General features: G+C 36.1%; 1 protein-coding gene across 3 annotated transcripts in view; it reads left to right on the forward strand.

Annotated features, from left to right (window-relative positions):
- The window catches only part of ANKRD28 (ankyrin repeat domain 28), a 114,156-nt gene that overhangs the window by 27,456 nt on the left and 60,919 nt on the right, over positions 1–25,781 (forward strand). For 2 of the 3 annotated variants that reach the window (XR_013975287.1, XM_080926925.1), the window contains exons 1-2: positions 11,297–11,733; positions 12,864–12,947. Coding sequence is in view for 2 of the 3 variants with exons in the window: in XM_080926925.1 (XP_080783051.1) it covers positions 11,617–11,733; positions 12,864–12,947 (201 nt within the window). In the remaining variant the exon portion in view is untranslated. Of the gene's footprint in view, positions 1–11,296; positions 11,734–12,863; positions 12,948–25,781 lie in introns of those variants that run through there. The other variant, XM_080926926.1, reaches the window with a different exon arrangement.

Genomic DNA, 25,781 nt, shown 5'->3' on the forward strand with positions numbered 1-25,781 from the left:
TTCCCACTCCCATTTCCCTGATTTTTCCTTCATGTCTCATCTCTCCTCACCCCTTACCAACACCTGTGAGACAGGGCATCATCCTCTGCTCTGGTGAGCCACAATACTTAACTATTCTCTCCACACTTTTAAAAGCATATTGAATGATCAATTTGTTGTTAACTGGGATGGTTATTGATAACTAGGTTTTTGCTAAAAATTCTCTGCCTCCTCTATATTCTGTTATTTGTAAACTACTTTGTAACTCTTGGAGTCTAAAGACTTTGGACATAAAATGTACTTTATTTTAATTCTTTTCTTAGCCTAGCTTTTAAGAAATGGATGGGCAAAACAGAAAAGCAAACAAAAAATCCTATGTAAAACACAAAGATGGACATATCAGACTGTTAATGATTTTACTTGAAAAAATTGCACCAAATAGCAGATTACTAATCTCTCTCTCTCTCTCTCTCTCTCTCTCTCTCTCTCTCTCTCTCTCTCTCTCTCTCTCTCTCTCACACACACACACACACACACACACACACCTTTTCTCTGTTAATAAGTCTTTGAGACTACTGAATTTCTAACCTTTTGCTATTATCCTTGCAAAAGTTGTAGTTCTAATCTTTTGCCACTGGGTGGTGAGTTTGCATTGTTATTATAAGCCTTTCTAAATGTTATAAGGGAATCATTTGAAAATCCATAGTAAAATGAAGGTGGTGGGATAGTTTCATACAGTTTAAGTGAGTTTAAACAAATTCCAAAAAAATAAAAATCTTGTGGCATACTATGCATTGGAGTGTGAGTGTGAGTGAGTGTGTGTGTGTGTGTGTGTGTGTGTGTGTGTGTGTGTGTGTGTTGACAATATCTCATTATATAATTCTAGGCTGGTTGTGAGCTCTTGGGAAACACTTTCCCCAGCCTCCCAAAGTTTAGGATTATGAACATGTGCCAACATACCTAATTTACATTTTTTACCCTCTCAAAGATAGATCCTTCTATGTGAGTAGAATGTTCAAGAAATATTTCACTTATCACTTTTAAAACATGTTAGATGTTTTGAAGAAGAGAATGGTGGCATATGCTTTTAATCTCAGAATTCAGGAGGCAGAAGCAAGAGGACCTTTGGGAATTTGAAGCCAGTCTTGCTCACATAGTGAGTTCCAGGACATCTAGAGCTACATAGAGACCACATCTCAAACCAAAAAAAAAGAAAGGAAAAAAAAAAAAGGTGCTTTGATACTAAAGGGGACAGCTTCACAAACTAAAGACCTTTTACATTCTAGGCAAGCTGTCTAGCCTCAAGCACACAGATGATATTGTATTTTAAATGACATCTAAGGAAAAAAAATCACAAAAGTTGTCTTTAATGATCATTTTGTCTTCTCCTATCCCATAATTATTTATACCTTTATGACTAAACTTTTTAAAATAAATGCTGCATTTAATTCTGCTTTAAAGGTAGGTAGCAAATGGTTTATTGACATTTCTTATTTGAATGAGTTGAGTAGTTTGGTATCAAGACTGTATTTGAGATTATAACAAGGTTTAGTTCAGAGGAGAAAGCAAACATAAAAGACTGTCTATCTTGGAGTCTGCTCAGATTATCTGAGAATATGTGTTTATGTCCACATATGAATGCAGATGCTCTCAGAGGCATCAGATCTACTGGAGCTAGAAACATCTGTGAACCACCCGTGCTTGGTGTTGGGAGCAGAATGTGGGTCTTCGGCAAGAGCAGTTTGCCACTGGGCCAGTTTTCTAGCTGCTATTTTATATCTTTTGAGGGATACATTTAGAGGATTTTATAATCCAGTGAATTTAGAAGAGTATGTTTCAACCTTCCTAGTGTATCATCCTTTAAAACAGTTCTTCATTGGTGCTGTGAATTATAACATAAATACCTGGTATGCAGGATCTTACATGCATCCCCACCCAAAGGGGTCACTACCACAGGTTGAGAACCACTTGTTCAGAGTGTCACAGCATGGATGAAGAGCTTCGTAGCTTGTAGCTTTACTTTTTAGCAGTGCATCTTAATATATGCAGTCTTTAGGCTTTGGTAATGGGAGCTATTATCACATAACCTTTCTGGGCCTTACTTTTTCTTAGTTATAGGATGATATTTCAGTTCAGAAAAACAGGAGTCATGGCTCTAAGGGCTATCGTTACTCAGAAGTAAATATGTGAGCTATTAAGGTAAGATTAAGAAACCCATAATCTTGCTATGGCTTAGTTGGTCTGTTGTTGCTTTTTAGAAACATTAAAAGGCAAAACATATACATACAGACACACACAGACACACACACACACCAACACCATACCTTCTCCTGGGCTTAGGAATCTAGCTCAGTGTTATCCACTTATCTAACATGTGGAAGATCCGAGTTCAATTCCCAACACTCAGACTTAGTATAACTAAGACTGTTCACATTCTCTCTCTTCCTCTCTCTCTCTCTCTCTCTCTCTCTCTCTCTCTCTCTCTCTCTCTCTCTCTCTCTCTCCTCTCTCTCTCCCTCTCTCTCCCTCCCTCCCTCCCTCCCTCTCTCTCTCTCTCCCTCTCTCTCTCCCTATCTCTCACTTTCTCTCTTTCACTCCCTCCCTCCCTCCCTCCCTCCCTCCCTCCCTCCCTCCTTCTCTGTTTTATTCTGTGTAACATTTATAAGTGTATTGTGTTTCTAGAAATCTCTACAAAGGAGCAAATAGCTAGCTCAGTGGATAGAGTGCTTGCTTGACCTTGTGAGGCTCTTCACTGCAGGGGCAGAGGGGATTTTACATAGCAGATGCATGTACATCTTATGGCATGTGTTATGTCTCAAATCATTCTTTTAACCTGCATTAAGGTGGTCTTCATATTCTGACTGATGTTCCATAAGATCTTCCTATGTTTGCTTTGTAAGCTCCATGTTCTTTACTTCTGTCAACATCTTAGTAGAAGTGCTAGCTGAAAAGTTGGAAAGGCATAGTCATTGCCATTGACAGTTGTCGGCGGGTTTTTGTTAGGTTGGTTGGTTTTTTTTCTTCTAGAAAAATTGTTCTAAGTTTCCATCTTTCACTGTCTTATGGTTTCTGGCTTAGACTTCTGCAGTAGCATACTGCTGGTCATCTCTGCAATTGTGGCAGCCTGTTTTGGGCTTACCTTTTATTTTTTTGTCCACAGTGAGTTTTTTATGTATAAACTTGATTTTCTCTTTTCAACTTGGTTTTAAATATGTATTTCATCATTTTTCAGATTGAAATATTTTTGCTATAATATGGCACTCATGGCCCTTCATGTCTTAGCTGCTATCTAATTTTCTACCTTGTTTTATACAGTCCTACTGTATATTCTATGGAGAGATAGCCAGAAAGAGGGAACAGCACATATACAAAGGCAGAGCTGTATAGAATGTCAGCATATTCTAAGTGCAACAAGTTGGCATATATAAAACTTAAGACAGTGTAGTAATGAAAGTTGTTTTGAGACAGAGAGAGAGTGTGTGTGTGACACCTCATAGAGGTCAAAGAAAACCTGTGGGCGTTGGTCCTCTCCACCCATCACATGGGTTCTAGGGATCAAGCTTAGGTTGTCAGACTTGCTATCAAGTGTCTCTACCCAGTGAGCCATCTGGCTGGCTCTGAGACAAATATCTAGATGAACTGAGTAGTGATATCTGACAGGTACACCGACAAGAAATAGAAAGATTGCTTAATAAGATGGCATATGCTATATAGGCAAGTATATTGGTAACATTTACAGGCCGAAGGGGGGGACTAAAGAGTGCTGTGTTGCCTTTCCTCTCAACACACAAACACAGGCATTCTGGAGGTAACACTGAATAGGAACAAAGCAATAGCCAACAGTAGAGAAGACCTCTAGAAAAGCATGAGCTTAGGAAAACTGAGTTTTCTGTTTTAACAATAAAAGGTAAAATGCCCTTTTTAAGGTAGTATATATTGAAGAGTTAAGCATAAGAACTTAGGTTCTTATTCAGAGTCTAAATGAGTACTTTGAAAAATCTACCTTTATTTCCTTTCATTAGAGTATAAACAAAAACAATTTTAATAAGGCTAAACAGTAAGCAGAGTCTTTTAGAGTATTCCTAGTATGCCAAAAGTAAAGGAGATGAAAGGGAAGACTGTTCTAATATGTATGTATTTACTACTACAATATTTTGAAAAGTAAATTTATTTCTTCATGTCTCAAGAAGTAGGTTGAAAGTAAACCAGGCCACTTGAAGCCAGTTTGAATTAGTGGATCTTTTATTTTCTTAATGTCTTGTTACTCTCAAATCTCTTGTTTGATACTAGTTTTTTGTTTTGTTTTGTTTTGCTGTCTTGCTGTGTAGCCCAAGCTGGCCTTGAGTTCATTTTCTTCCTGTTTCAGCCTCTTGAGTGGGATCATCGACAATTACCATAATACCCAACTGAATGTGAGGTTATTCTAAATAGGCTAAATTTTGCTCATTGAAAAGGACTAAATAACACTGAAGAGATGGCTCATTGGTTAAGAGTCTTGGCACTCTTACAGAAGATCTGGGTTAAGTTCCTATCAACCACATGGCAGCTCATAGCTGCCTGTAACTCCATTTCCAGGGGACCCCATGTCCTTTTTCTGGCTTTCATGAGCAACGGGCACTCATGTGGTACACACATGCATTCAGGACTCATACATACATATTAAATTCTTTTAAAAGGCTAAAGGATGATTATTTTTACAATTTGTGCTGGTTTCTATGATTTGAAAATACCCGGGTAAATGTAGTATTATGTTACTGTACTGCAAAAGTTGAGAAGAACAGTTTGCAATTTAAAAGCAAGTTGCTATGGTTACCCAGTGTTTACTTTTTAAAGCAATAATTACAGAAATTACCCAGAGAATTTCCTCTAGTACAGAAAGATCTGTAGCTATGTGCATGCTAGTTATTCCACTCACAAATCGAAACTGTATATATCATTTCCGTTTTAAAGTGTCATTTGGAAAATACTAAAGAAAATGATTCATGTCTTTTTGAGCTGTAGCAGGGTGGATACTATTTTAAAATTCAAGTAATGACTCAGATAGTTTATAACATTTTTCTTATTCTTTAGTTCCTTTTATCAGATAATGTGTTTCTACATGACAAATTTATGGTTTAAAAAAGGGAAAGTATTTTTTGGTGTGTTTGTGGTGTGGGGGTTTTTTTTGTAAAATTTTTAAAATACATTTTATGACTTTAATAAGCTTATAAAAAGCCATGCTTGTAACTGTTGATACCATTAGTTACACCTTGTTCCAAACTTCTTAAAAACAAAGGTGATATCTTATTAGAATATATGATTAATCCATTCTTAGCCAACAATCATTATGCAGTTTTTATTGTTTTGTCAACATATTTATAATATTCGGCATCACAGGTAGACCTAAAACCTTTTGAGACAATGTAAGGTTAATTGTTAGATTTTAATGGTCCTTTTGTTAGAATAATAATAATAATAATAGTAATATCAATATCATTGGTATTAGGATATCATTTGTTCTTTAATGTTAGGGCTATTTTAAACTAAGAATACTTTATATTTGAAACAGAAGCTGGGTTAAATAGTAAAGGTCCTATCACCGTAAGAGTAATTGAAATACTGTGCTTTAAAAGGTTGAGTGCTTTAGTTACTCAGTGCTATGACCATAGGAAATTAACTCTCTGCTTTTCTCTCATTCAGACTTAGTATGGATTCTAGGATAACTCCAGTCATAAGATACCCAGCAAACTTCACATTGTTATCAAACATGCTGTTGTTCAGGAGGAGGGGGCACCCCCCCTTTTAAGTTAAAAAACAAAAGTTTCCTAGAAACACTACAGCTGAATTTCCTTGGCATGTGACAGAGCAAGCTGGTTCAGAGCATGTCATTTCCCACATGAGTCACTTACTAGGTAGAATAGAATTACCATGATCACCTTACACTGTTCAAGATTTTTCCAAGTTATATGGAATATAGCAGTGGCATCCAAACACAATTGAAGGTAGTCTGTAAGAAGGCAGGGTCAGTGATGGTTGGCTGAGTAGCAAGCTGCATATTACATAGACAGGTTAAACCTTGTCATTTTCTTTCAGGGTTAATTTTCCCACCAATTAAAATTAATTCACAACACACCAATAATGGAAAATACTATGAGGGTTCTAGAGTTTGGTTTTTGGCTTTTTTGTTTTGTTTTGTTTTGTTTTTTTAAAGTAGGAGAAAAACAGACTGAAAGAAAGCATTGTATAAATGCTGCCGGCAAGAAAAATGTCAAGTATAAGAGAACAATATATCTGTGAATCTGAAATAGGAAAATTAACTCCTTAATTGTGGCCAAGTACAATGAAAAATTTACTTTCAAATGTTTCCTATTAGTTTACTCTACGGAAACTGTTCTCCTTTCTGCATCCTTGTGGTCATACGGTTGTCCGTGCTCACTCTGTAGCTTGGCTATTTCTAGTGCTGTAATAATGATGGGTATGTAGTCACTGTTACATTCTGACTTTGATTCCTTTGTGTATATACTGCTGGGTGATATATAGATAGGTCATATAGCTCTATTTTTAATTTTCTGAGGAACCTCTATGTTGATTTCCATAGTGGCTGGGCTGATTTACATTACCATCAGCAGTATATAAGGGTGCCATGTCCTCATACTCCTAACATTTGTTGTGTTTGTATGTTGGTTTTGGACAAGGTCTAGCTCTGTACTCGAAGCTGATTCCCCAGTCCTGGATTAGAAGAGTGTACCTCCTCTCCCTTCTGGATCTACTCCGTTTCTGTTTCTCATTAGAAAAGAGTAGTCTTTTAAGAGATAACAACCAAATATGACAAAATGAAATAGAATATGATGAAGCAAAAATTACCATATCAGAGTTGGACACGGCAACCTGTCAGGAAGACCCAAGGATGATCACAAGAGTCAGTTCTCACAGTCTGGAGTCCCATAGAAATACTAAGTCAATTGCTATAATTTATGCACAGAGGACCTGGTGCAGACCCTCATAGGCCCCGTGCTTGCTGCTTCAATTCAGTCTGAGCTCATGTGTGCCTTGCTTAGCTGGTTCAGGAGGCCGTGTTCTCCTGGCGTCCTTCATCCCCTCTCCTTTCTGCTCCCACTTGTAAAGGATTCTCTGAGCTCTGAGTGGAGGAATGTGGTAGAGACTGTCCACTTAGACTCGGTCTCTGCATGTCTGACAGTGGGTATCTGTATCTTCTTTTGCACATTTAAAATTTTAATTTTACCAGTTTTGCTTATTCACATTTTAAAATGTGATGACCATATAAGAACATTTAAATTACTCCTGTAGATATTTTTGTATTTCTATTAGATCATACTGGCCTAAGATTTGAGTAGCTTATTCATTCAGTACAATTGATGTTTTAAATTTTTTAAACTTTTTACCCAGATGTGAGAATGAATTCTGATACTAAAAGCTCAACCTATATGTTATGGTTTCTTTGAGAGAGAAAAAAAAATTCATTAAGATCAAACATTACCAATGAGGATTGTGGAAGCTTTATAAAGCATGCATCACCCTTCCACCACCACCCCCCACCTTTTTAAGAGGCTGTGCAGTTGGAAGGTATCATACATGCCAGTTAGCATTAATGACTTTGTCAAGAATGTGTGGTCTTTATTTCATATTGAAGCCTCTGGTATTTGTTGCCTTTCAGTGACTTGTGTTCTGTAGTGCTTATTATTTATGATACAGTACCCTGTTTATATATTTTACAACATCTTAAAAGATGAGGGTTTTTACATGCACACATTTTCTAAGTATTAAAAATAAGACTATTTGTTCAATTAGCGCTATGGTGTTTTTTGATACGTTTTTAAAATAAATATTCTTATTCAGGATGTTTTTACGTATGTTTTTAGATGACTGTAGTATATTAGACTTTGAGTAGAATTGGCCAGGTCTTGCCATCATTTATGAATTTTCCTAATTTCACTTGATTTGTGTAGTACTGATGTGTCAATACTTTATTTTCCAATCATGGGTGTAGATGCTGAGATGGGTGCTTTAAGTTAAGCTTTATAAAGTAAATTTTATGTAAAGGATGATTGGGAAAATGTAAGTATAGAAGTTGGGCTCAAACAAAAATAAATAAGTTGTAACTTAAGTCAGTGTAGATGAATTTATACCCTAGATACTTTGGAACAAGTTAAAATTACTCCTATAAAAAGAGGTTCTATTTTGGAGAAAAACTGTGAAAATGAACAGCAGGATATTACTATAATCTCATTTTTATGTTTCAAGTATTAGGATGATACATTTGATATTAAACTATATAGAGGTGGATAACGTCATTCATATGTTACAATATTTGCATATTTGTCTTAAAAACATTTTATATATTTTAAGGTAACCAGTAGAAGCAGACATGGTGACATGTAGCAGCTAGAGTCCCATCCACTAGGGATTGAAGCAAGCAGGTCTGTTGAGTGCAGAAGTTTTAGGCCAGCCTGAGCAACGTGCAAGAGCCTGTGTTGTTTCTTCCTTATATGAATGTTTTATAACTTTAAGTAATTTTTATTTATAATTTCTGTCATTCTTACCTATACTAAATGTTTCTTTTCCCCTTTGTGATTTTTAGTAAGTAAATTGGCTTAAACAGGGAATAGCAATGAAATGCTCATTTAAAAATATTTATTCACACCAGCTTGGTAGTGCATTCCTTTAATCCCAAGCACTCAGATGGCAGGTGAATCTCCAGGTTCCCAGGGCAGCCTAGTCTACAAATCAAGTTCCAGGACAGCCAGGAATACATGGAAAAACCCTGTCTCCAAAACAAATCAACAAAAACAGCTTATTCACAAGTAGATAATTCTATCGTTACCTAAACTTTCAGCGGTCATTATAGGTTTTCTTTAATGATCGTTTTAATAACATAGAAATAAGTTAGAAATCTTAGTGGTGGTAGAAGTATATGTTTTTGGCATTAAGCATTTTAGTCATTTGGATGACCAGGCAAAATACTTAGTTTCTGGATTATTTTTCCGATATAAAATGAGACTGTGGGAGATTTAAAGTGAGGATATATAGGAGCTAGGCTATCTGAAATACTCAAAAATAGCATAAAGTCACTTGTAAGAATATGGGACGACTGAGGTGGGCAGAATATTTCTTTGTAATTGGGAAATATTTATTTATTTAAAAATTTTAACTTAGTAACTTTACATCTCACTGCCCTCTCCTGGTCAACCCTTCCCAAAATCCTTCCCCCACTCCACCTCCTTCTCCTCTGAGTGGGTGGGGCCCCCTTGGTATCTCCCCCCCCCCCCCCCCCCCCCCCCCCGGCAATATTCAGTCTGGGCAAAGTGAGAAAGGTAGTGAAAGCCAACTCCAAAGTGATCTGGGTGGCTTTATGAACAGTGTTCGGATCAAACCCATGGCCCGGTGCACACCAGACAAGTGCTGTAGACACAGACCCAAATGGTTGGTTTCACATTTAATTGTGGCTTTTGGAAGTTCATTTTATCAGGAAGGAGTTGTTTGTTTTCTTTGTAAGATTTGGTACTTTTTTGACATGTTGGTAATTCAGGACAAAAACAGTTTTATGCAGCTGCTTAATGTGTTTTTTGAGGCTTTAGAATATATTCAGATATAAAGGTATTTAATTTCTTCAGTGAAAATTCAAATGGTTCATAAAATTTTAAGATTTCTTTTATGAAGTTTAAATTTTTTCCTTTAAAAAAGTATGAGTCAATAAATGATTGATTTCTTTAACTTAGACATAGCAAGCCTTACGTTTGTTTTCTTTAAGCCTCTTTTCATTCTTGAAGATAACACACATCCATAGGAGGAGAGAGGGTAGACAAAGAGAAAGGTCTTGGCCCACCTTAACTCAGGGTCATGGTTTTTAGCCTTAGAAAATATTTTCTGTTCTCTTCAGATCTCTTTTATGAGTTCACTACAGGCACTGTTACTGCAGCTGCTGTCATGGAGTTAAACATTTGCTATACTGTCTCATACAAAAGCAGTTAAGCTGTTTGGAATTGTTTACTTGCTAAAACCAGTGTTAGTCAGCAGAGGCAGTACACCAGATTTCCTTGTGGCTTTTAGTGGAAAATGTTAAAAGCGCACTTATTTTTCAGTTAAGAATTTTTCAGTTTGATCTGGATTAGTCACAGAACTGGCATGAACCTTCTAATTGTGAAGGCTGTCCAAATGTACTATTTTTTTCTCCTGCTAGAGGAAGTTACATCCTGAGCAGTCGCTGAGCTCTCTGGTAAGTGTAACATGTGAGCATTACTAGGCATTTCATCCTGCGGGTCTGCAGTCTTTGCTCTTCAGGCTGTTGCTTGGTTGAAATGCTTCTGCAGGACCAGTCGATCCTTAGGTTGTATAGCTATTTCTCAAGGGTCTGCTCGTTTGAGGATATCAGCGGCATTTTGCAAGATCGTCTGAGGAACAGGAAAGCATTTGAAATCAACTGAAGGATAACTGTAGCGGTTTTCACCAGGGAAGGAAACTATATTGGCACAGAGGCAGATGACTGAATAAAGTAGTTGGCTCCGAGAAGATGCACAGTCTGCTGGTTTTTCCTCTGAATGAAGACTATTTAATGGAAGCTGTATTCATGTAGAGATCAAAGGAAATACTACAGTGATAAACTACTTTCTTCTTTCTCCTTTTAAAATGAAAACCCTGAAGCAGTAATTGGAGCTCAAAGGTCTTCAGATTCTTTTGCTGTCTGCTCGTTCTATTAAGATTCTCCACTGACACCATTTCTGCCTGGTGCCTGTGCCTTTTTTGCTGGACTGCTAGAAACAACTGTCTGATGGAGAAAGAATGAGCCTTCGCCTTGCCTCTGTTACTGACGGATAAAGCTAGCTCTGTTTCGCCTATTATTGGGAAGTCTGGATTAGTCAACTTGTGTTCTCGTACCAGTGGTCCTATTGTCTGCTGTGATCTGACTCACTACATGTAAATGTGCTGCAGCTTTGCTGCTAATGCAGACTGGTGGTTTGCTCTCCTTCTGTCTTCTCTTTCTTAACTAAACACAGAAAGAACTGTCAACGCCTGAGCTTCGTTTTCAGGATTGAAGCTAAATTTTATATATCTTTGTTTGTTTGTTCCCTGTGTAATATCTCTATTATAAAGTCAGTGAAGCTGAAGAAATGAAGACCAATTAGAAGTGGAAACAGAATAGTGAGATTCTGGTTTTAATTTTCAGCTACAGACTGCCCAGCCTACTGGTAACTATATGACCTTGCAGACAAGAGTGGGGATATCTGCAGCCACCTCTGTCACAGCAGTTGTTTTCTGATTTCATTCTTTATGGTGTGGTGCTGTGTCACCTAAGACAATGATTGTTTTGTACAAGTAAATTTCAGAGCTCAATGTAACTATTTCGGTGGAAGAAACAATTTTTTAAAAGAATAGTCTTAGACTGAGTTTTAATTATTGACACATTGATGTGAACCTTTTTATAGATTGCAGTAACCTGGCAGAAAGAAGTAGGTTTTTATTTTTAGGAAGTTATGTATCAATTTTAAACTTCAGTTTTTCTAGTATTACTAACTATAAAACCAGCTGCACTGTTCAGAGAATGATTATAAGTGGTGTGCAGAAGAGGAGGAAAAACTACTTGTGCTCTTCCCACTGTGACTTTTACCACATAGCTTGGAGGTTAATGTTTTAAAAGAGCGAATGAGTCGAGTGTGTATTGTTGTTTTGGAGGAGGTAGAAGATGATTCTCCTGTATTCATTTCTAAGTTGTCCCAGGAAAGTAAATATCTACAATCTCCACCTTCTGGAAATGTGTTGGTAAGCTATGAGAGTTTCTGTTGCTTTTATTTTATAGAACTAGTCCTGTAAATGTGACTTTGTAAGTGCACACAGAGTTAATGTTTTCTAATTTCCTCTGTGTCACTGGTCTCATACTTCAGGTACTATGTGGGTCTGTATGATGCAGTATTATTTGTGTGTAAAATTAACACATTTCTGAGTTTTTCTCTTTCTAATGCTTAGGTTTCACTTTAAATTTTTATTATCTGTTCATCTTTTTATGGGGTCTTGAAAATAAACTAAGAAATAGTGAAATAGTTATGAAATATGCTCTTGTTTTCATTTGGTTTTAGACTGAATCTGAGGAGAATCAGGGACTCTGCATATTTTTCAAAAAGCTGACTACTACCAGCAACATCAAGGCATAGCCTTTTGTGTAAAGAATTTTACCTATTTGCATGCAAGACTTTATATTAAAAAGAATCAGGCTATATCCTTAATTTTATTTTTAACACTGTTGCCAACTAACTTTGTATTTGAATGGTATAACATGATACCTTCAGAGGATGAGGAAATTATGGCTGGGCCTGCATATGCTTGTCCTCTTGTGTTATTCAGATGTGTACTGTTTTCTGGTCTTTGAATAGTAGTTATTTTTTATCAGTTGCCAAGTTTCCTTTCTGGGATTTCTGTCGTTATATACATAGAATAAAAACCACATGCGTGTGATTATCATGCCCTGAATAGACCTTTTTAAAATGTCCCTCTTTCATAGCTCCCAGTGGGCTAGGCAGCTTATTTGACTGCTTTCATTCTATAAATAGATTTGAATTATCAGACTTACATTCATATGTCTTTTCATCATTTATAAGCAAAAGGCTTTTACTTAAATAAAGTGAGTGTTCTACTTAATCTTGGTCAAATTACATTTGAATAGATTTATTAGGTAGTTTTATTTTTATTACCCCCACCCAGGATGAACCCTATACTTCAATAAAAGTGGGCTGTATGAAATATATAATTCATATTTCCTACCCCTTCAGAAAGATTATGGTTTAGAGAAGGAAAAAAGATTTTGAAGTCATACAGAAATACCTTTAAATTTATACTTAATATGATTAATGTTTTGTTACTTTTATTTTATTTTATTTTATTTATTTGTTTTTTAGCCATCACTGGTGCAAGCTATATTTAATGGTGATCCAGATGAAGTTCGAGCACTAATATTTAAGAAAGAAGATGTTAACTTTCAGGTAAAGCAATTGATTCACTTACATCATCCTTCTTAACTTACTTAAAAAAAACAAGCAAGCAAACAAAAAACCTTTCATAGAATTGTGATTTTGTTTGGTAGCTTTTTATGTTTTTGTTTAAAAGCATTTATTTTGTTTAAACATGCTTTGTTTTGTTGCTGGTTTCATTTAGAAGCATAATTCTGCAACAGTTGTTTTTAGAGAAGAGAGGAGAGTCTTGTATGAAACCAGGAGTACTCTGCTAGTGTGTGTCTTGGTGTGTGTATCCAATGTATACGTTATATATTTATTTGTATATGTCACACACACACACACACACACACACACACACACACACACACACACACACACACACACACACACAACTGAAGATTCACAACTCCTGGAAGCAGATTGAAAGGTTCGAGTTCTCTGAACGTTTTTCTTTGAAAATTTCAAACACAGGAATGTTAAAAAATACTCTAAAGACCATTATCCTTGCTTTGGTTCAGTATTGATAGTGTTTTGTTATTTACTCTCATACATGGGGGTAGGGGACACACATAATACACTTTGCTGAACCACATTTTGACGATAAATTGCAAATATGACATTTCATAATTATTTTAGATATGAGGGTTTTTTTAAAACTTGACAGAAAAGATTTCTGTAACATTTAAATGTACCTAACTTGTTTATGAGAGCAGATGTGATTTGTGTACACAATTGTGGTGAGTTTTACCAAGAATTTTTATTGGTATATATTGATGAGGTTCATTAATGACATTTTGTTCAAGTAAATCATGGATCTCTGTTACTCTTTTCCTATTCTTCCCATCTCTTCCTCTTCTCAAATAGTCTCTCCATTTTTGTGTGTCATATTTATGTGATTCTATATCGGTAGGTAGATAGACACAAAGACTCTTGATTTCTGATTAGGCTCAATTACAAGGGACTAATTGAAAACCTTTTGAACTTAAGAATATAGTATATGTAATATTCAAGGCTAGCATGCTGGAAAGTGTTGAAAGGATACACATACACACACACAAACACACACACATATGGTGGTATGAAGCTAATTCTCTCTTGCTCTCTCTTCTATATAGGATTGTTTATTCTGAAATAGGGTCTTGTTTTATAGCCAAATCTGATCTTTTTTCTTACTAAACTTGCTTAAAGAACATAATTTAATAATACAAAATAATTTCATTAATTTATAAGTTTTCTGGAAACAAATGTTTCTCTGAGCTAAGGATGAATGAAAAGTCTCATGACTCCTAAAACTGGTATAACAACACTAAGATGTTTTAGAATTTTTTTGTAATTATAAGAAAGCATACATTATGCACACATCTTGGACACTGGTATTTGCTTTTTACTTTCATTGAGTAGTGTGACCACTTAATATTGGTAGACACTTAAAAGTTACACACATCTTGGACACTGGTATTTGTTTTTTACTTTCATTGAGTATTATGATCACTTAATATTGATAGATACTTAAAAGTTTACCTTTTTAAAAAATTCTGGTTATCTGAATAGATTTGCATTGTTGGCTAAAATGGTTGATTTCTAAGAACTTGGAGTCTTGACCTAGAGACTACTTTCATAACTTTTTTTTCTTGAACCTTTTTAAGTAAATGACTTTTCAGTTTATATTTAGTTGGAGAAGCATGCACCTAATTCAGGATGTATTTATCTTAGATGAAGTGCATGATTCACTTTGCCTAATTAGGCTGTCTTTGCAGGTCTGCTTTTCCTAGCACAGAAAATAGTTGTAGGGCATAGATGTGTGAGCAGAAGGGAGACAGACGTACACTATTTTGGGTTCTTTTGTTTTTTTGTTTTTGTTTTTTTTATTTTTTTTGAGGTTTGACTTAGAGTAGTCTGATTGCCATGGCCAATTTCTTAATCTTTACAAAGCTTGTAGCTGCCATTGCTTTTCTGCTTTATTTAATCAGGATAGCTTACATGGAAAATACAGTTGAATCTAGTCTTGTTTTGGGACATCATTAGCACCATAAGAAATATCAGTGGCCCTTCTTTGAGGAAGACTATAACAAATTTCTAATAATAACAAGGGCAAATGTTGAAGAATAATATTCCTTGAAATTCATACTTCATGTTTTTAAAAGTTATTTTGTGGAAGTGTCTGAGTGTGTGTGTGTGTGTGTGTGTGTGTGTGTGTGTGTGTGTGTGTGTGTCTGCCTGCTTGTAGAGTCGAGATATAGACATTGAATGTCTCCTCGAGCTGGTCTTCACCTTGTTTTTTGAAGCAGGGTCGTTCATTTACTTTAGGTATTTAGCCTGTCTCTACCCAGAACTGACTGGAATTGCAGATGCTTGCCTCCACCCCTAGTTTTTGTATAGCTGCTGGGGATCTGAACTCAAACAGGCATTTTACTGACTGGGTGATCTCTTCAACCCAATTTTATATTTTTAGGATGAGTGTAAATTCAATTTTGTTTCTATTTATAATTTTATAAATTTCTCTTGTCAAATCCTGAAGTTTAAAATTTTATGGACAGCTAAACAGTATTTTTCTTTTTCTACAGTAGTTTATTTTAAATAAAAGCTAGAATTTAAGAAACATATATTAATATTATTTGCCATGAAGATATAACTAAAACAATTCGAAGGTTTTTAACCGAGTAAATGGAAACTTACTTCATGTATAATTTGTTGATGGTCATAGTGTTGGGGATCAAATTCAAGACCTTAGCATGCTTGCTGAATAACTTACTTTAGAGCAAGATGGTTAGTCTTATGACAATGCAGAATTTAGGATCCAAACCTTGTTCTGATAGTATGAGATGAGTAAACTGCACATGCTTAAAACAGATAAAGCAGAAAGAATATTCTCTAGGTTTCCTTTCAAGTCAGGGGGAGATAGCTTTTTCCAGATTACCAGCAGAACTGCCCCTGAGGTCTAAGTGGTTGCATGCCTGCTCTATCAGCAGTCAAAATAGAAAATGATTATTTATTTAATTTACTTATGTTGGTGGTTTGTTGTCTGCTTCTTGAGGGAAAGAATAGGAGCTTGTTTTCATTGCTGTCTGGAATGCATCAGAATTTTCAAAGGAAGAAAGGAAGGAAAGGTAAATAGTTGCTTACATCTGAAACGTAACAAAGGTAGATAATTGGTAATTTTACAACAGAATAGCAGCCTTTTAGAAAAATGAAGTTACTTATGAAAGAAACAGTATAAACCACTAAGGGTAAGTAAAATAACAATGACAGCTGTATTGGTAGTTATAATATAAAGAACATTTGAACTATGAATCAAATTTTCTTCATCCTTTAGATCTACAACTTGGAATAGATGGTACTAGCTTCAGCACTAACACTATACTTTTGTTATAAATGTGTAGGGTTACATTACTGAACTTCAGAGTCTTTATGTAACCAAATTAAGATTCTCTAAACGTCCTCAATGAATAATAAAATGCTTTTCTTAGAATTTATAAGAATTTAATATCAGAGTTCTTGAATAGTTTAATCTGAAATATTGATGGTACCCCATTTCAGAAAAAAGTCTGATTTATACTTAGACAAAACTTGTTTTTCTACAAACAAATTTTTTTCTATCCAGACTGGTAGAAATTAGTGTTACAAAAATTGACCTTAAAAACAGACATGTATGGGCTTTTAAAAATGTTACTTAGTTTTACTCAAATAGTCTGAATAGTCTTATAAAGTTAGTAGAAAAATACTTGCTTCATCATTTGGTGTCAAAATAAGATTCACAAAAGTTAAAGCTCTTTTCAGATCAGTAGGTATAGCACAATATTTAGATATTTTTAGCTTATATATTTAGGTATGTTTTAGGGTTTTTTTTGCTAATGTTTTATACTTAAAACTGAGTATGGTTTTGTCAGATTTTTCTATATTCTGTACTTTTTGTTCCTAGTGTGAATAGTATTTATTTTGAAATACTTCATTTTTCCTTTGTACTCAACCTGTTCAACAAGCTATCTTTCCTGTAACATAGCCATTGTCACTGCAGATGATACCATTTCCAGCTAAGCAAAAAGGATTTTATATGTATGTTTGAAATTTTTTACATTTTCTAGTAGTCCATGGCAAACAAAAGTGTATAAATTACAGACACTATAATTTTAACGTTTTCACGCCGGAGATAAATCAGTTTACGTGGAGGAAAGGCTTTCTGGTGATACACTCCACTGGCCAGAGTGAGGGCTACCACTGAGATGCTCAAGCTTGACTTCTGTGAGCCTTACCATCCTCCTTTGGATCGCAGGTGGTCTGCCCCTTCCACCCTGGTGCTTCCCTAGGGTAAGACCTTATGCAAAAAAATATCAGAGAGTAGAGATTCTGGATTTAGAGTCTACCCTCAGCTTTCTTTTTCCACTATAGTAGGAACAGGGAGTCCAGAAGAATCCTCCTTATTCTATTTCAAGTGAGGTTACAATGGAAGCAAAATGAAGCTTAGCTTACTTTTTCTAATGTTCTTCAGCTTGTGTCATCTAGTTGGATTCCTAAAACACACTATAGTTTATTTGGGACATTTTCTAAGGTAATATTTATAGATAGTTGCTAGCTGTTGTAGTTTCTTTTAGCAGTTACTTTTAGGGGGCAATTGGTATGAGGAAAAAGCTGCTGTCCTTCTGTAGATGAATGTCAATCTCGGTAAAACTTGTGTGTATGTGTATATGTGCTGTCGTGTATACAGTTATAAATGGAGATCAAAGGTCTGCATTGGGTGCCTTTCTCAGTCACTGTCCACCTTACTCTTTGATACAAGGACTCGTTCACTGATCCTGAAGTTACTGATCCAGCTAGGCTGGCTAGCCAGTGAGCATCAGGAGTCTGCCTGTCTATGTGATGGAATTATAAATGGACATCTGTGTATGCCAGGGATCCGAGCTTGGATCAGGCTTGTGAGCAGGCACCGTGACCCATTGAGCCATCAGTCACCCTTCTGAAAACTCTTATCACCTAATCATAATAGAATGCCTTATCTCTTAAACCTCCTTCCCATTTACTGTCCCATTGGTAACACCTAAAGTTGGAAAAGATTACATTCAAATCATTTGGCCCTTGGTGCTCATGTCAGGTACCTCGACTTCTAGAAGAGTCATTTACTAAGTTTTTACTATTGGAGCTTTTCTGACAAGCTGAGTTGTTTTTGTTTTTGTTTAATTAGATTTATTTATTTTATATATGAGTACACTATAGCTGTCTTCAGACACACCAGAAGAGGGCGTCAGAACCCATTACAGATGGTTGTGAGTCACCATGTGGTTGCTGGGAATTGAACTCAGGACCTCTGGAAGAGCAGTCGGTGCTCTTAACAGCTGACGTATCTCTCCAGCCCAACAAGCTGAGTTTTGATTTTTTTTTTTTTTTAATTATAGAGAGGAAACTTAAGATGACAGGATTATCAAACATGGGATCATAAAAGTTAACTTGGGAACTTAGGGAAACCTGGGATAGGTGAGGGAGTGGAGACAGGGTGAATGCTGAGCACTGCCATTCTGTACAAACACAAAGTGAGCCAAATGTGTAGTTTTTGATAACATGAGGCTTGTATTTCAAATCATGCTGCCAGATTACTGGTACATATAAACTAGCCTAAGAAGCTAGTATGTTCAAAACTTTGTAAATCCAAATACCTTTTTTACTTTGAGTCTGGACTGAAAGGGGGAACTTGCCTCATCCCACTCAAATGATCCATTCACAAAGAAAATATTTTACTCTGACTACATAATTGTGATTCTCTACTATGAAATGAATGATTATAAATTAGTTATTAATATGCAGTTTTTACAAAATCGAGAGAAGCCTTTAAACACACTTTTATATCTTATAATTGTAGAATTTATTTGATACATTTAAAAGTAACACGATACTTTCTGTTCTTGTATTGGTACTCATTTGCCAAAGTTATAGGCACAAACGGACTCACCTGGATGTTTACAGGCTGTCGGTTTGGATTGAGGTCCTCCTGTTTGCATAACAACCACTCTAGCACACTGAACCTTCTCCCCAGCTTTTGTTAGTTTTATAGAGAATCAAGGATTAGAATATATCACACCAAAGTTATTTCAGAGATACTTTCCTGTACCAGTCAAACATAGTGAATGACCTGGGCAGTTGTGGAACACACCTTTAATCTCAGCATGTGAAAGGCAGAAAGGCAGAGGCAGGCGGATCTTTGTGAGTTTGAGGTCAGCTTGGTCTGCAGCGTGAGTTCTAGGACAGCCAGGGCTGTTACACAGAGAAACCTGTTTCAAAAATAACAACAACAAAGAGTAAATGAACTGTTTTAGAATATGTCATATATATATTTTTTAAATCAAATACAAATTGTAATAGAGCAAGTATATATCATTGTTTTGGAAAAAAACATTTACGGAAGGGTTGTAGTTTTGTTTAATGTAGAAATTGGGTTGCTGTTTTGCCTCTCGAGGTTGCTATACATGAATCTTCAGTAATTCTTCTGGTCTTAATGTCCATATAGAATCAAATTGGTATTTACATATATAAAGAATGAATATACTATTTTGATTTTTTTTTTCTGGGAACTGTTTTGAACTCAAAGGAATTAAATATCCAGTAGGCATGTTTGTTTTTTGGAAAGTGGGTTTTAGTGCTAATGATTAAACATAGAATCTTACATGAGAGGCAAGAGGTATATCCCTAGTTCTCTTACTTACCTTCTTAATTTAGAAAACTGTTTTATGCATATGTTTGCCTGCGTGAATTTCTGTGAACCACATGTATGCTTGGCAGACAGAGGTAGAGGGTGTTAGATCCCCTGGAGCTGGAGTTACAGTTACAAGCACTATGATGATACTGAGACCCAAACCCTGTTCCTTTGGAAGAGAGGCAAGTGCTCTTGACTACTGAGCCATCTTTCCGGCCTTCTGTCTTAAAACTTTGAAACATGGGGTGATGGTGACACACATGGTACTCAGGAGGCAGAGGCAGGCAGATCTCTGAGGGTTCTAGGATGGCCAGGGTGATACAGACAAACTTTAAAACATGTTCTCACTAAGTTTCCCAGACAAGCCTTGAACTTTGAGTATTCCTGCCTCAGCCTGCAGAGTATCTGGAATTATGTAGTATGGCTTTAGCTAGTACTCTTAACTTGGATATCCCATTTCAAAGCCTGTACATTGTGTCAATACCAATACACCCCCCTTCTTAGTTTAAATGGACCTTAGTTGATAGTTTGTAAAAATGATTATTGTTGTCCATTTTTCACCTTTTTAAAATTGTTTTGAATATTAGCACTTCAAAATTACTCTTTGTATCTACATAACGATTTACATTTCACTTTCGGGACTAGCGAAATGACTCAAGCAGTTAAAAGTATGTATTACTCTTGCAGAAGACCCAAGTTTGTTTCCTAGGTGACTCGACACTATAACTCCCGCTCCAGGTTGGATATCTATACACATGTGTATACATGTGCAGAGATATACACATATATAATTAACATTAATTTTATTTAAAAATTTTTGATCTTTAAAAATATGACCCAATAGATCATATATACAATGTAATATTACTTGGGTCTAATTCCCCTGCAAGGCAGGGTTTCTCTGCATAGTCTTGGCTATTCTAGAACTCGCTGTATAGACCAAGCTGGCCTCAGAATCAGAGACCTTAGAGTTCTGCCTATTTCTCTCAAGTGCTGGGATTAAAGATATGCACCACCATCGCTTGGTCTGAGTTCTTTTCTATAGTAGGCTTATTTTGGGTATTAGAAACAAATGATTTTTAAACATGTCTCTGATATACATGGTGTGCATAAGCTTGTGTTTCTATAGAATATACATGTGACCTATAGCATGGTGTGTGTACATAGCACTTTATGATATAGATTACTAGTTCACATCCTCATGAGTGTTGAATCAGAATTCCTTTTGGTGTACATCTTTGGATCACATTTGTGTGTGTGTGTGTGTGTGTGTGTGTGTGTGTGTGTGTGTGTGTGTGTGTTTAAGTAGAATCTGATATTATAAAGTATTTGACTTCCCATTTCTTAGCACATAGCACTTAAAGCTTGAAACTTTAAGTGTTATAGTATCTTTTTTATGTTAGTCAGATGACTTAAGTGTCTAAGGGCCTCTAAATAGCATCAAGATAGGAGTTGATTACCTGAAAGACCAAGGCATTATTTTAATTAATTGATTGATTAATTAATTAATTGAATGAATGAGTACACTGTAGCTGTCTTCAGACACACCAGAAGGGGACATCAGACCCCATTACAAATGGTTGTGAGTCACTAAGTGGTTGCTGGGATTTGAACTCAGGACCTCTGGAAGAGCAGTCAGTGAGTGCTCTTAACCGCTGAGCCATCTCTCAGGCCTGACTAAGGCATTATTAATGGTCTTTCATATTTACCTTATAGCTTCTAGCGTGTAAAGACTGAAGATTGGTATGGTTACCAATGTTCAGTAATTTAATTAATTTTATCTAGCATAACAAACATATACAAAACCAAAAGGACTACTTCTGAGAGGCTTCTAAAGCTGTGCATATGAGAGTTCCTGTAATGAACGGCCTATACACAGAAAGATAGGAGGAGGCCATGAAACTTTACTTATAGTCAGAAGCACAGAAAAGACAATGTGGAACTTGCAACTAGTGTCTGAATTTAAGGAAGTTTGAACGAAGCTAGCCTTTTTCTGTGTCATTTACTACTACCTCCTAGGTAGGGGATGTTAGGACTGAATTTGAATTAGTGGTCATCCAAACAAGTCCACAGCAAGAGTGATTGCTTGTTTCCTGATTGTAATAGGAAACCTAAATGTGACACATTGGTCACAAACATAGGACAAACTATTTTGTATATTCCTATCCTTAATAAAAAAAACAAATAACCCAGTTTTTTTTTTTTTTAATCAAAGGATGAATAGACAAATCTCCGAAGAAATTGAGTAATGGTTAATAAGCAGATGAAGACATGCTGAACACCATTAGCCATCAGGGAAACGCTAATCAAAACCATAATTGAGATGCTACTTGTTACATATGGGGATGGAGTTGTGGATGTTTGTTTGCTTGGTTGGTTGTTTGCTCTGGTTTCCTTTTTGCTTTTTTCTATTTTAGGGAAGGTCTCATTTCATCACCCTGGTTTGCTTAGAAATCGATATGGTAGACTAGGAACACTTGAACTCATAGAGATCTGTTTGCCTCCTGAGTGAGATTGGGATTAAAGTGATGGAGATAATTCACAGAGATAGACAATTCAAATGATGTCAAGAATTTCTAGATATATAAGTCTTCATTCACTCTGCTAAGAAGTCACTATAGAAGACAGATGGTAGTTCCCCAAGTCTAAATAGAGTTGCTATATTACCCAATTCTTTCATTCCAAAGGATGTCCCCATAAAGTAAAAAAACAAGTCCACATAAAGACTTTCTATTTAGAAAGAAATGTTCATGGCAGTATTTGTACTCTTGGTAATAGACAAAATAATGTAAGCAATTCAAATTTCTATAAATTAATGAGTAAATAAAAAGTGTGGCATATCTCTACAGTGAAATATTACTCATCAATAAAATGAAATACTAACCAAGCCCTGAGGATATATAAGCAAAGTAGGCAAACCCATAGAGATGGAGTGTTGGTTTATCTATTTATTTTGGTAGGACTAGGGGAAATGGAAGTGAGGGAGATGGTTTAAGACCGTTATTCTCAACCTTCCTAATGCTGTGACCCTTCAATAGTTCCTCATATAATATGCTGACTCCCAACTTTAAAATTACTTTGTTTATACTTCATAACTAATTTTTTTGTTATGAATCATAATGTAAATATCTGATCTGCAGGATGTCTGATATATGTTCCCTGTGAAAGACTGACCTACAGGTTGAAAACCAATGGTTTAAGAGAAAGAAGCTTCTTTGTGGCATGATAAGGTGTTCTAAGATTGATTTTTGCAGATGCATGTATAACTGAGAGTACTACACAGCACTGAATTGTATATTCAGTATGTTTGTACATAACATTTTAATAAAGCTGCTTTAAAAAGAAAATGTTACCAACCTTTTTAATCCCGAAATTAATGCAAAAGGGCCACCTCAACAAACTAATGTATGCTTCCTGTTACAGCATTTATTTCTTTTTTTAAAATTGTGTATATGCACGTGTTTGTGGAGGACAAAACAACTTTGAGAAGTGGGAAGCATCTTTAGGAGTATCCTCCTCCTTTGAGACATGGTCTTTCATTCTCAGGGAATCACTAATTAGGCTAGACTGGCTGGCCAATAATTTGAAGAGATCCTTCTGTTCCACCTCTGCAGCACTGGGATTGATCCCACATTACCATGTTGGATTACAGTAACTCATGCTTACAAGGTTAGCACTTAACCAACTGAGATAGGTTCCCAGCCCTATTTGAGATCTGTTCCTAGTCAGTCCTATTTATATCTTTGGGGGAATCACTTTCAGTTCCAGGAAATGAAAGGCAGTACTCAACTGTAATAGCTCTGATTGCAGGAGTTCTGTAACAGATTTTCTTTCTGATCCTAAATCCTGAAATGTGAAGAATTGGACTTTTGCCAAGCTTGGTGGCACATACCTATAGTGCTAGCACTCGGGAGTTTGAGGCAAGATAATTGTGAGTTCCAGACCAGACTAAACTACTTAGGAATTTTTGTGTCAGCCTGGGTTACAAACCAAGATTCTGCTTTAAGAAAGAAAGAAAGAAAAAGAAACCTTTACATTTACGACAGATTTAGGTAAACCCTAATTGATTAAAACATAGAGCCTGAGTTTGGTGTCTTGGCTTATACCTGTAAGTACAGCACTCAAGGGGATAGGGCCAGGAGGACTATGCACACGTTTGAAAATGAAAACAGCCTGAACTACAGACTGAGACCATGTCTCAAAACCAGAATTTACAGGAAAAAATGTTGTTTCATTGCCTGCTGAGTTACACATGGAAGAGTTCTACTAACATTTTTGAAAATTAATATTGCGTAATGAGTGAATCAATTAATTGTACAAGCATGCCTCATTTTATTGAACATTGCCAGTACAGTGTTTTTTACATATTAATATAGCAACTCTAAGCAAGCCAGTTTACAGTGTTTTCAGTAGCTCAAGTGATCATTGGTATCCTTAAGCCATAAAGTATTTTTAATTAAGGTTTTATCTTTTTTTTCAGAAATAAAGTTTCTGCACAGTTAATAGGCTACTGTAAAGTATTAACATTCTGTTAGTTTCTTTTTTGTTTGTTTTGGTTTTTTGAGACAGAGTTTTCCTGTATATCCCTGGATGTCCTGGAATGCACTATGTAGACCAGGCTGGCTTTAAACTCACAGACCCCCTTGTCTCTGCCTCCTGAGAACTAAGGTTAAAGGGCTATGCCAAATTATATTATAATGCTTTTGTTTGTTCGTTTGTTTATGACAATGTTGCGCTGCTTTGAATGGGTTTATTTAGACCTACATACACAGAGCCAGCCTTTTCAGTCTCTTGACATCTTTCTTTTGAGTTTTCTTTTTGATTTGCTTTTCATATTCTGAATGTAGCTCCTTGGAAATGGATATTATAAATTTTTGTACTTCAGATTGCCTTAATTTTTCATGGAATTATGAAGTATTTTAACTTCCTACAGGTTTTTGGGGTTTTTTTTTTTTTTGATATCTTGTTAAAGAAGTCAGCCCATTTAAAATATACGCAAGCATGCTCGCTCATACACGCTTAAAAAAAGCGCGCACGCACACGCGCGCACACACACCTCTCTACCTAATGCATATAAAATATAAAGGCCAGAAAACAGTGTGAGGTGTTACACCACAAAAACCATTTACTTGTTTGAAACAGGATTGCATTGTTCTAGAGTTCACCAGTTAGGCTAGTGTGGTTGGCCAGGAATCTTTCTGTGTTTGCTTCTGAATGCTGAGATTACAAGTACTTGGCTCTGTGCCCCAATCTTTTAATAATGTGTAGTGTTGAGGGGAATCAGTAGCCACATGGAAATTGCTTGTCTGGCACTTGGAAACCTTAAGTGTGAGCCCTTGAGAACTTTGCACCTTTTCTTTGAGACAGGATCTCTCATTGACAGGCTAAGCAATTCCCAGGACCCCTTTTGCCTGCTTCTCAGGCAACACTCAGATGTGCACTCAGATGATAAGCACATGCCAGAACTCCTTTGTGTGTATGTGTGTGTGGATGGTTATGTTTGTTAGTGCAAGTGCTTTTCTGCACATGGAGGCTGTCAATCCTCAGAAACGTCCCACCTTCTGTTTGAGACAGTATCTCTCATTGACCTGAATCTTTTTCTCTAAGCCAGGCTACATAGTCTAGGAACTAGGAATCTGCCTGTATCTGCCTTCTTCTGTCTCACCTTTACTGCAGTTACGGGCATTTTACTGTACTCTGGTGAGTTCTGGGGACTGAAAACTCAGATCCTCACATTTGCACAGCAAGCAGTTTATCACATGAACAGTCTTCCAAACCCAAGAAATCTTTTCTAACTTGGGTCAAAGATAATATTTCATATTTATGAGGACCTCTAAAATTTTGTTCATTACATTTAAAAGCTCTGCAACATATTTGAGGTTAAATTTTGCATATAAAAATACAGAGTAGCAAGAAGGATATTATCTTGCTATTTGAGGGGATCAGTATATGTTAAGTATTTATGTATACATGTTTATGTGAGATATAGTTTCTTTCTCAAGTCTCAAGTTTTTGACTTTATTAGGAAGGTCTTAAATGTCATTTAATGAAACAATTTATTTGTCTTTCCTTCTGTATTTTGTTTTGGATTGTTTGGACAGTGTCATGTAATGAGGGTGGCTTTTAATGATGCTCCTGCATCTCTGTATCCTAAGTACCTGGGTACACATGCACCAACAACT

Source organism: Micromys minutus (assembly GCF_963924665.1).
Source record: "Micromys minutus genome assembly, chromosome: 12".
NCBI lineage: Eukaryota > Metazoa > Chordata > Mammalia > Rodentia > Muridae > Micromys > Micromys minutus.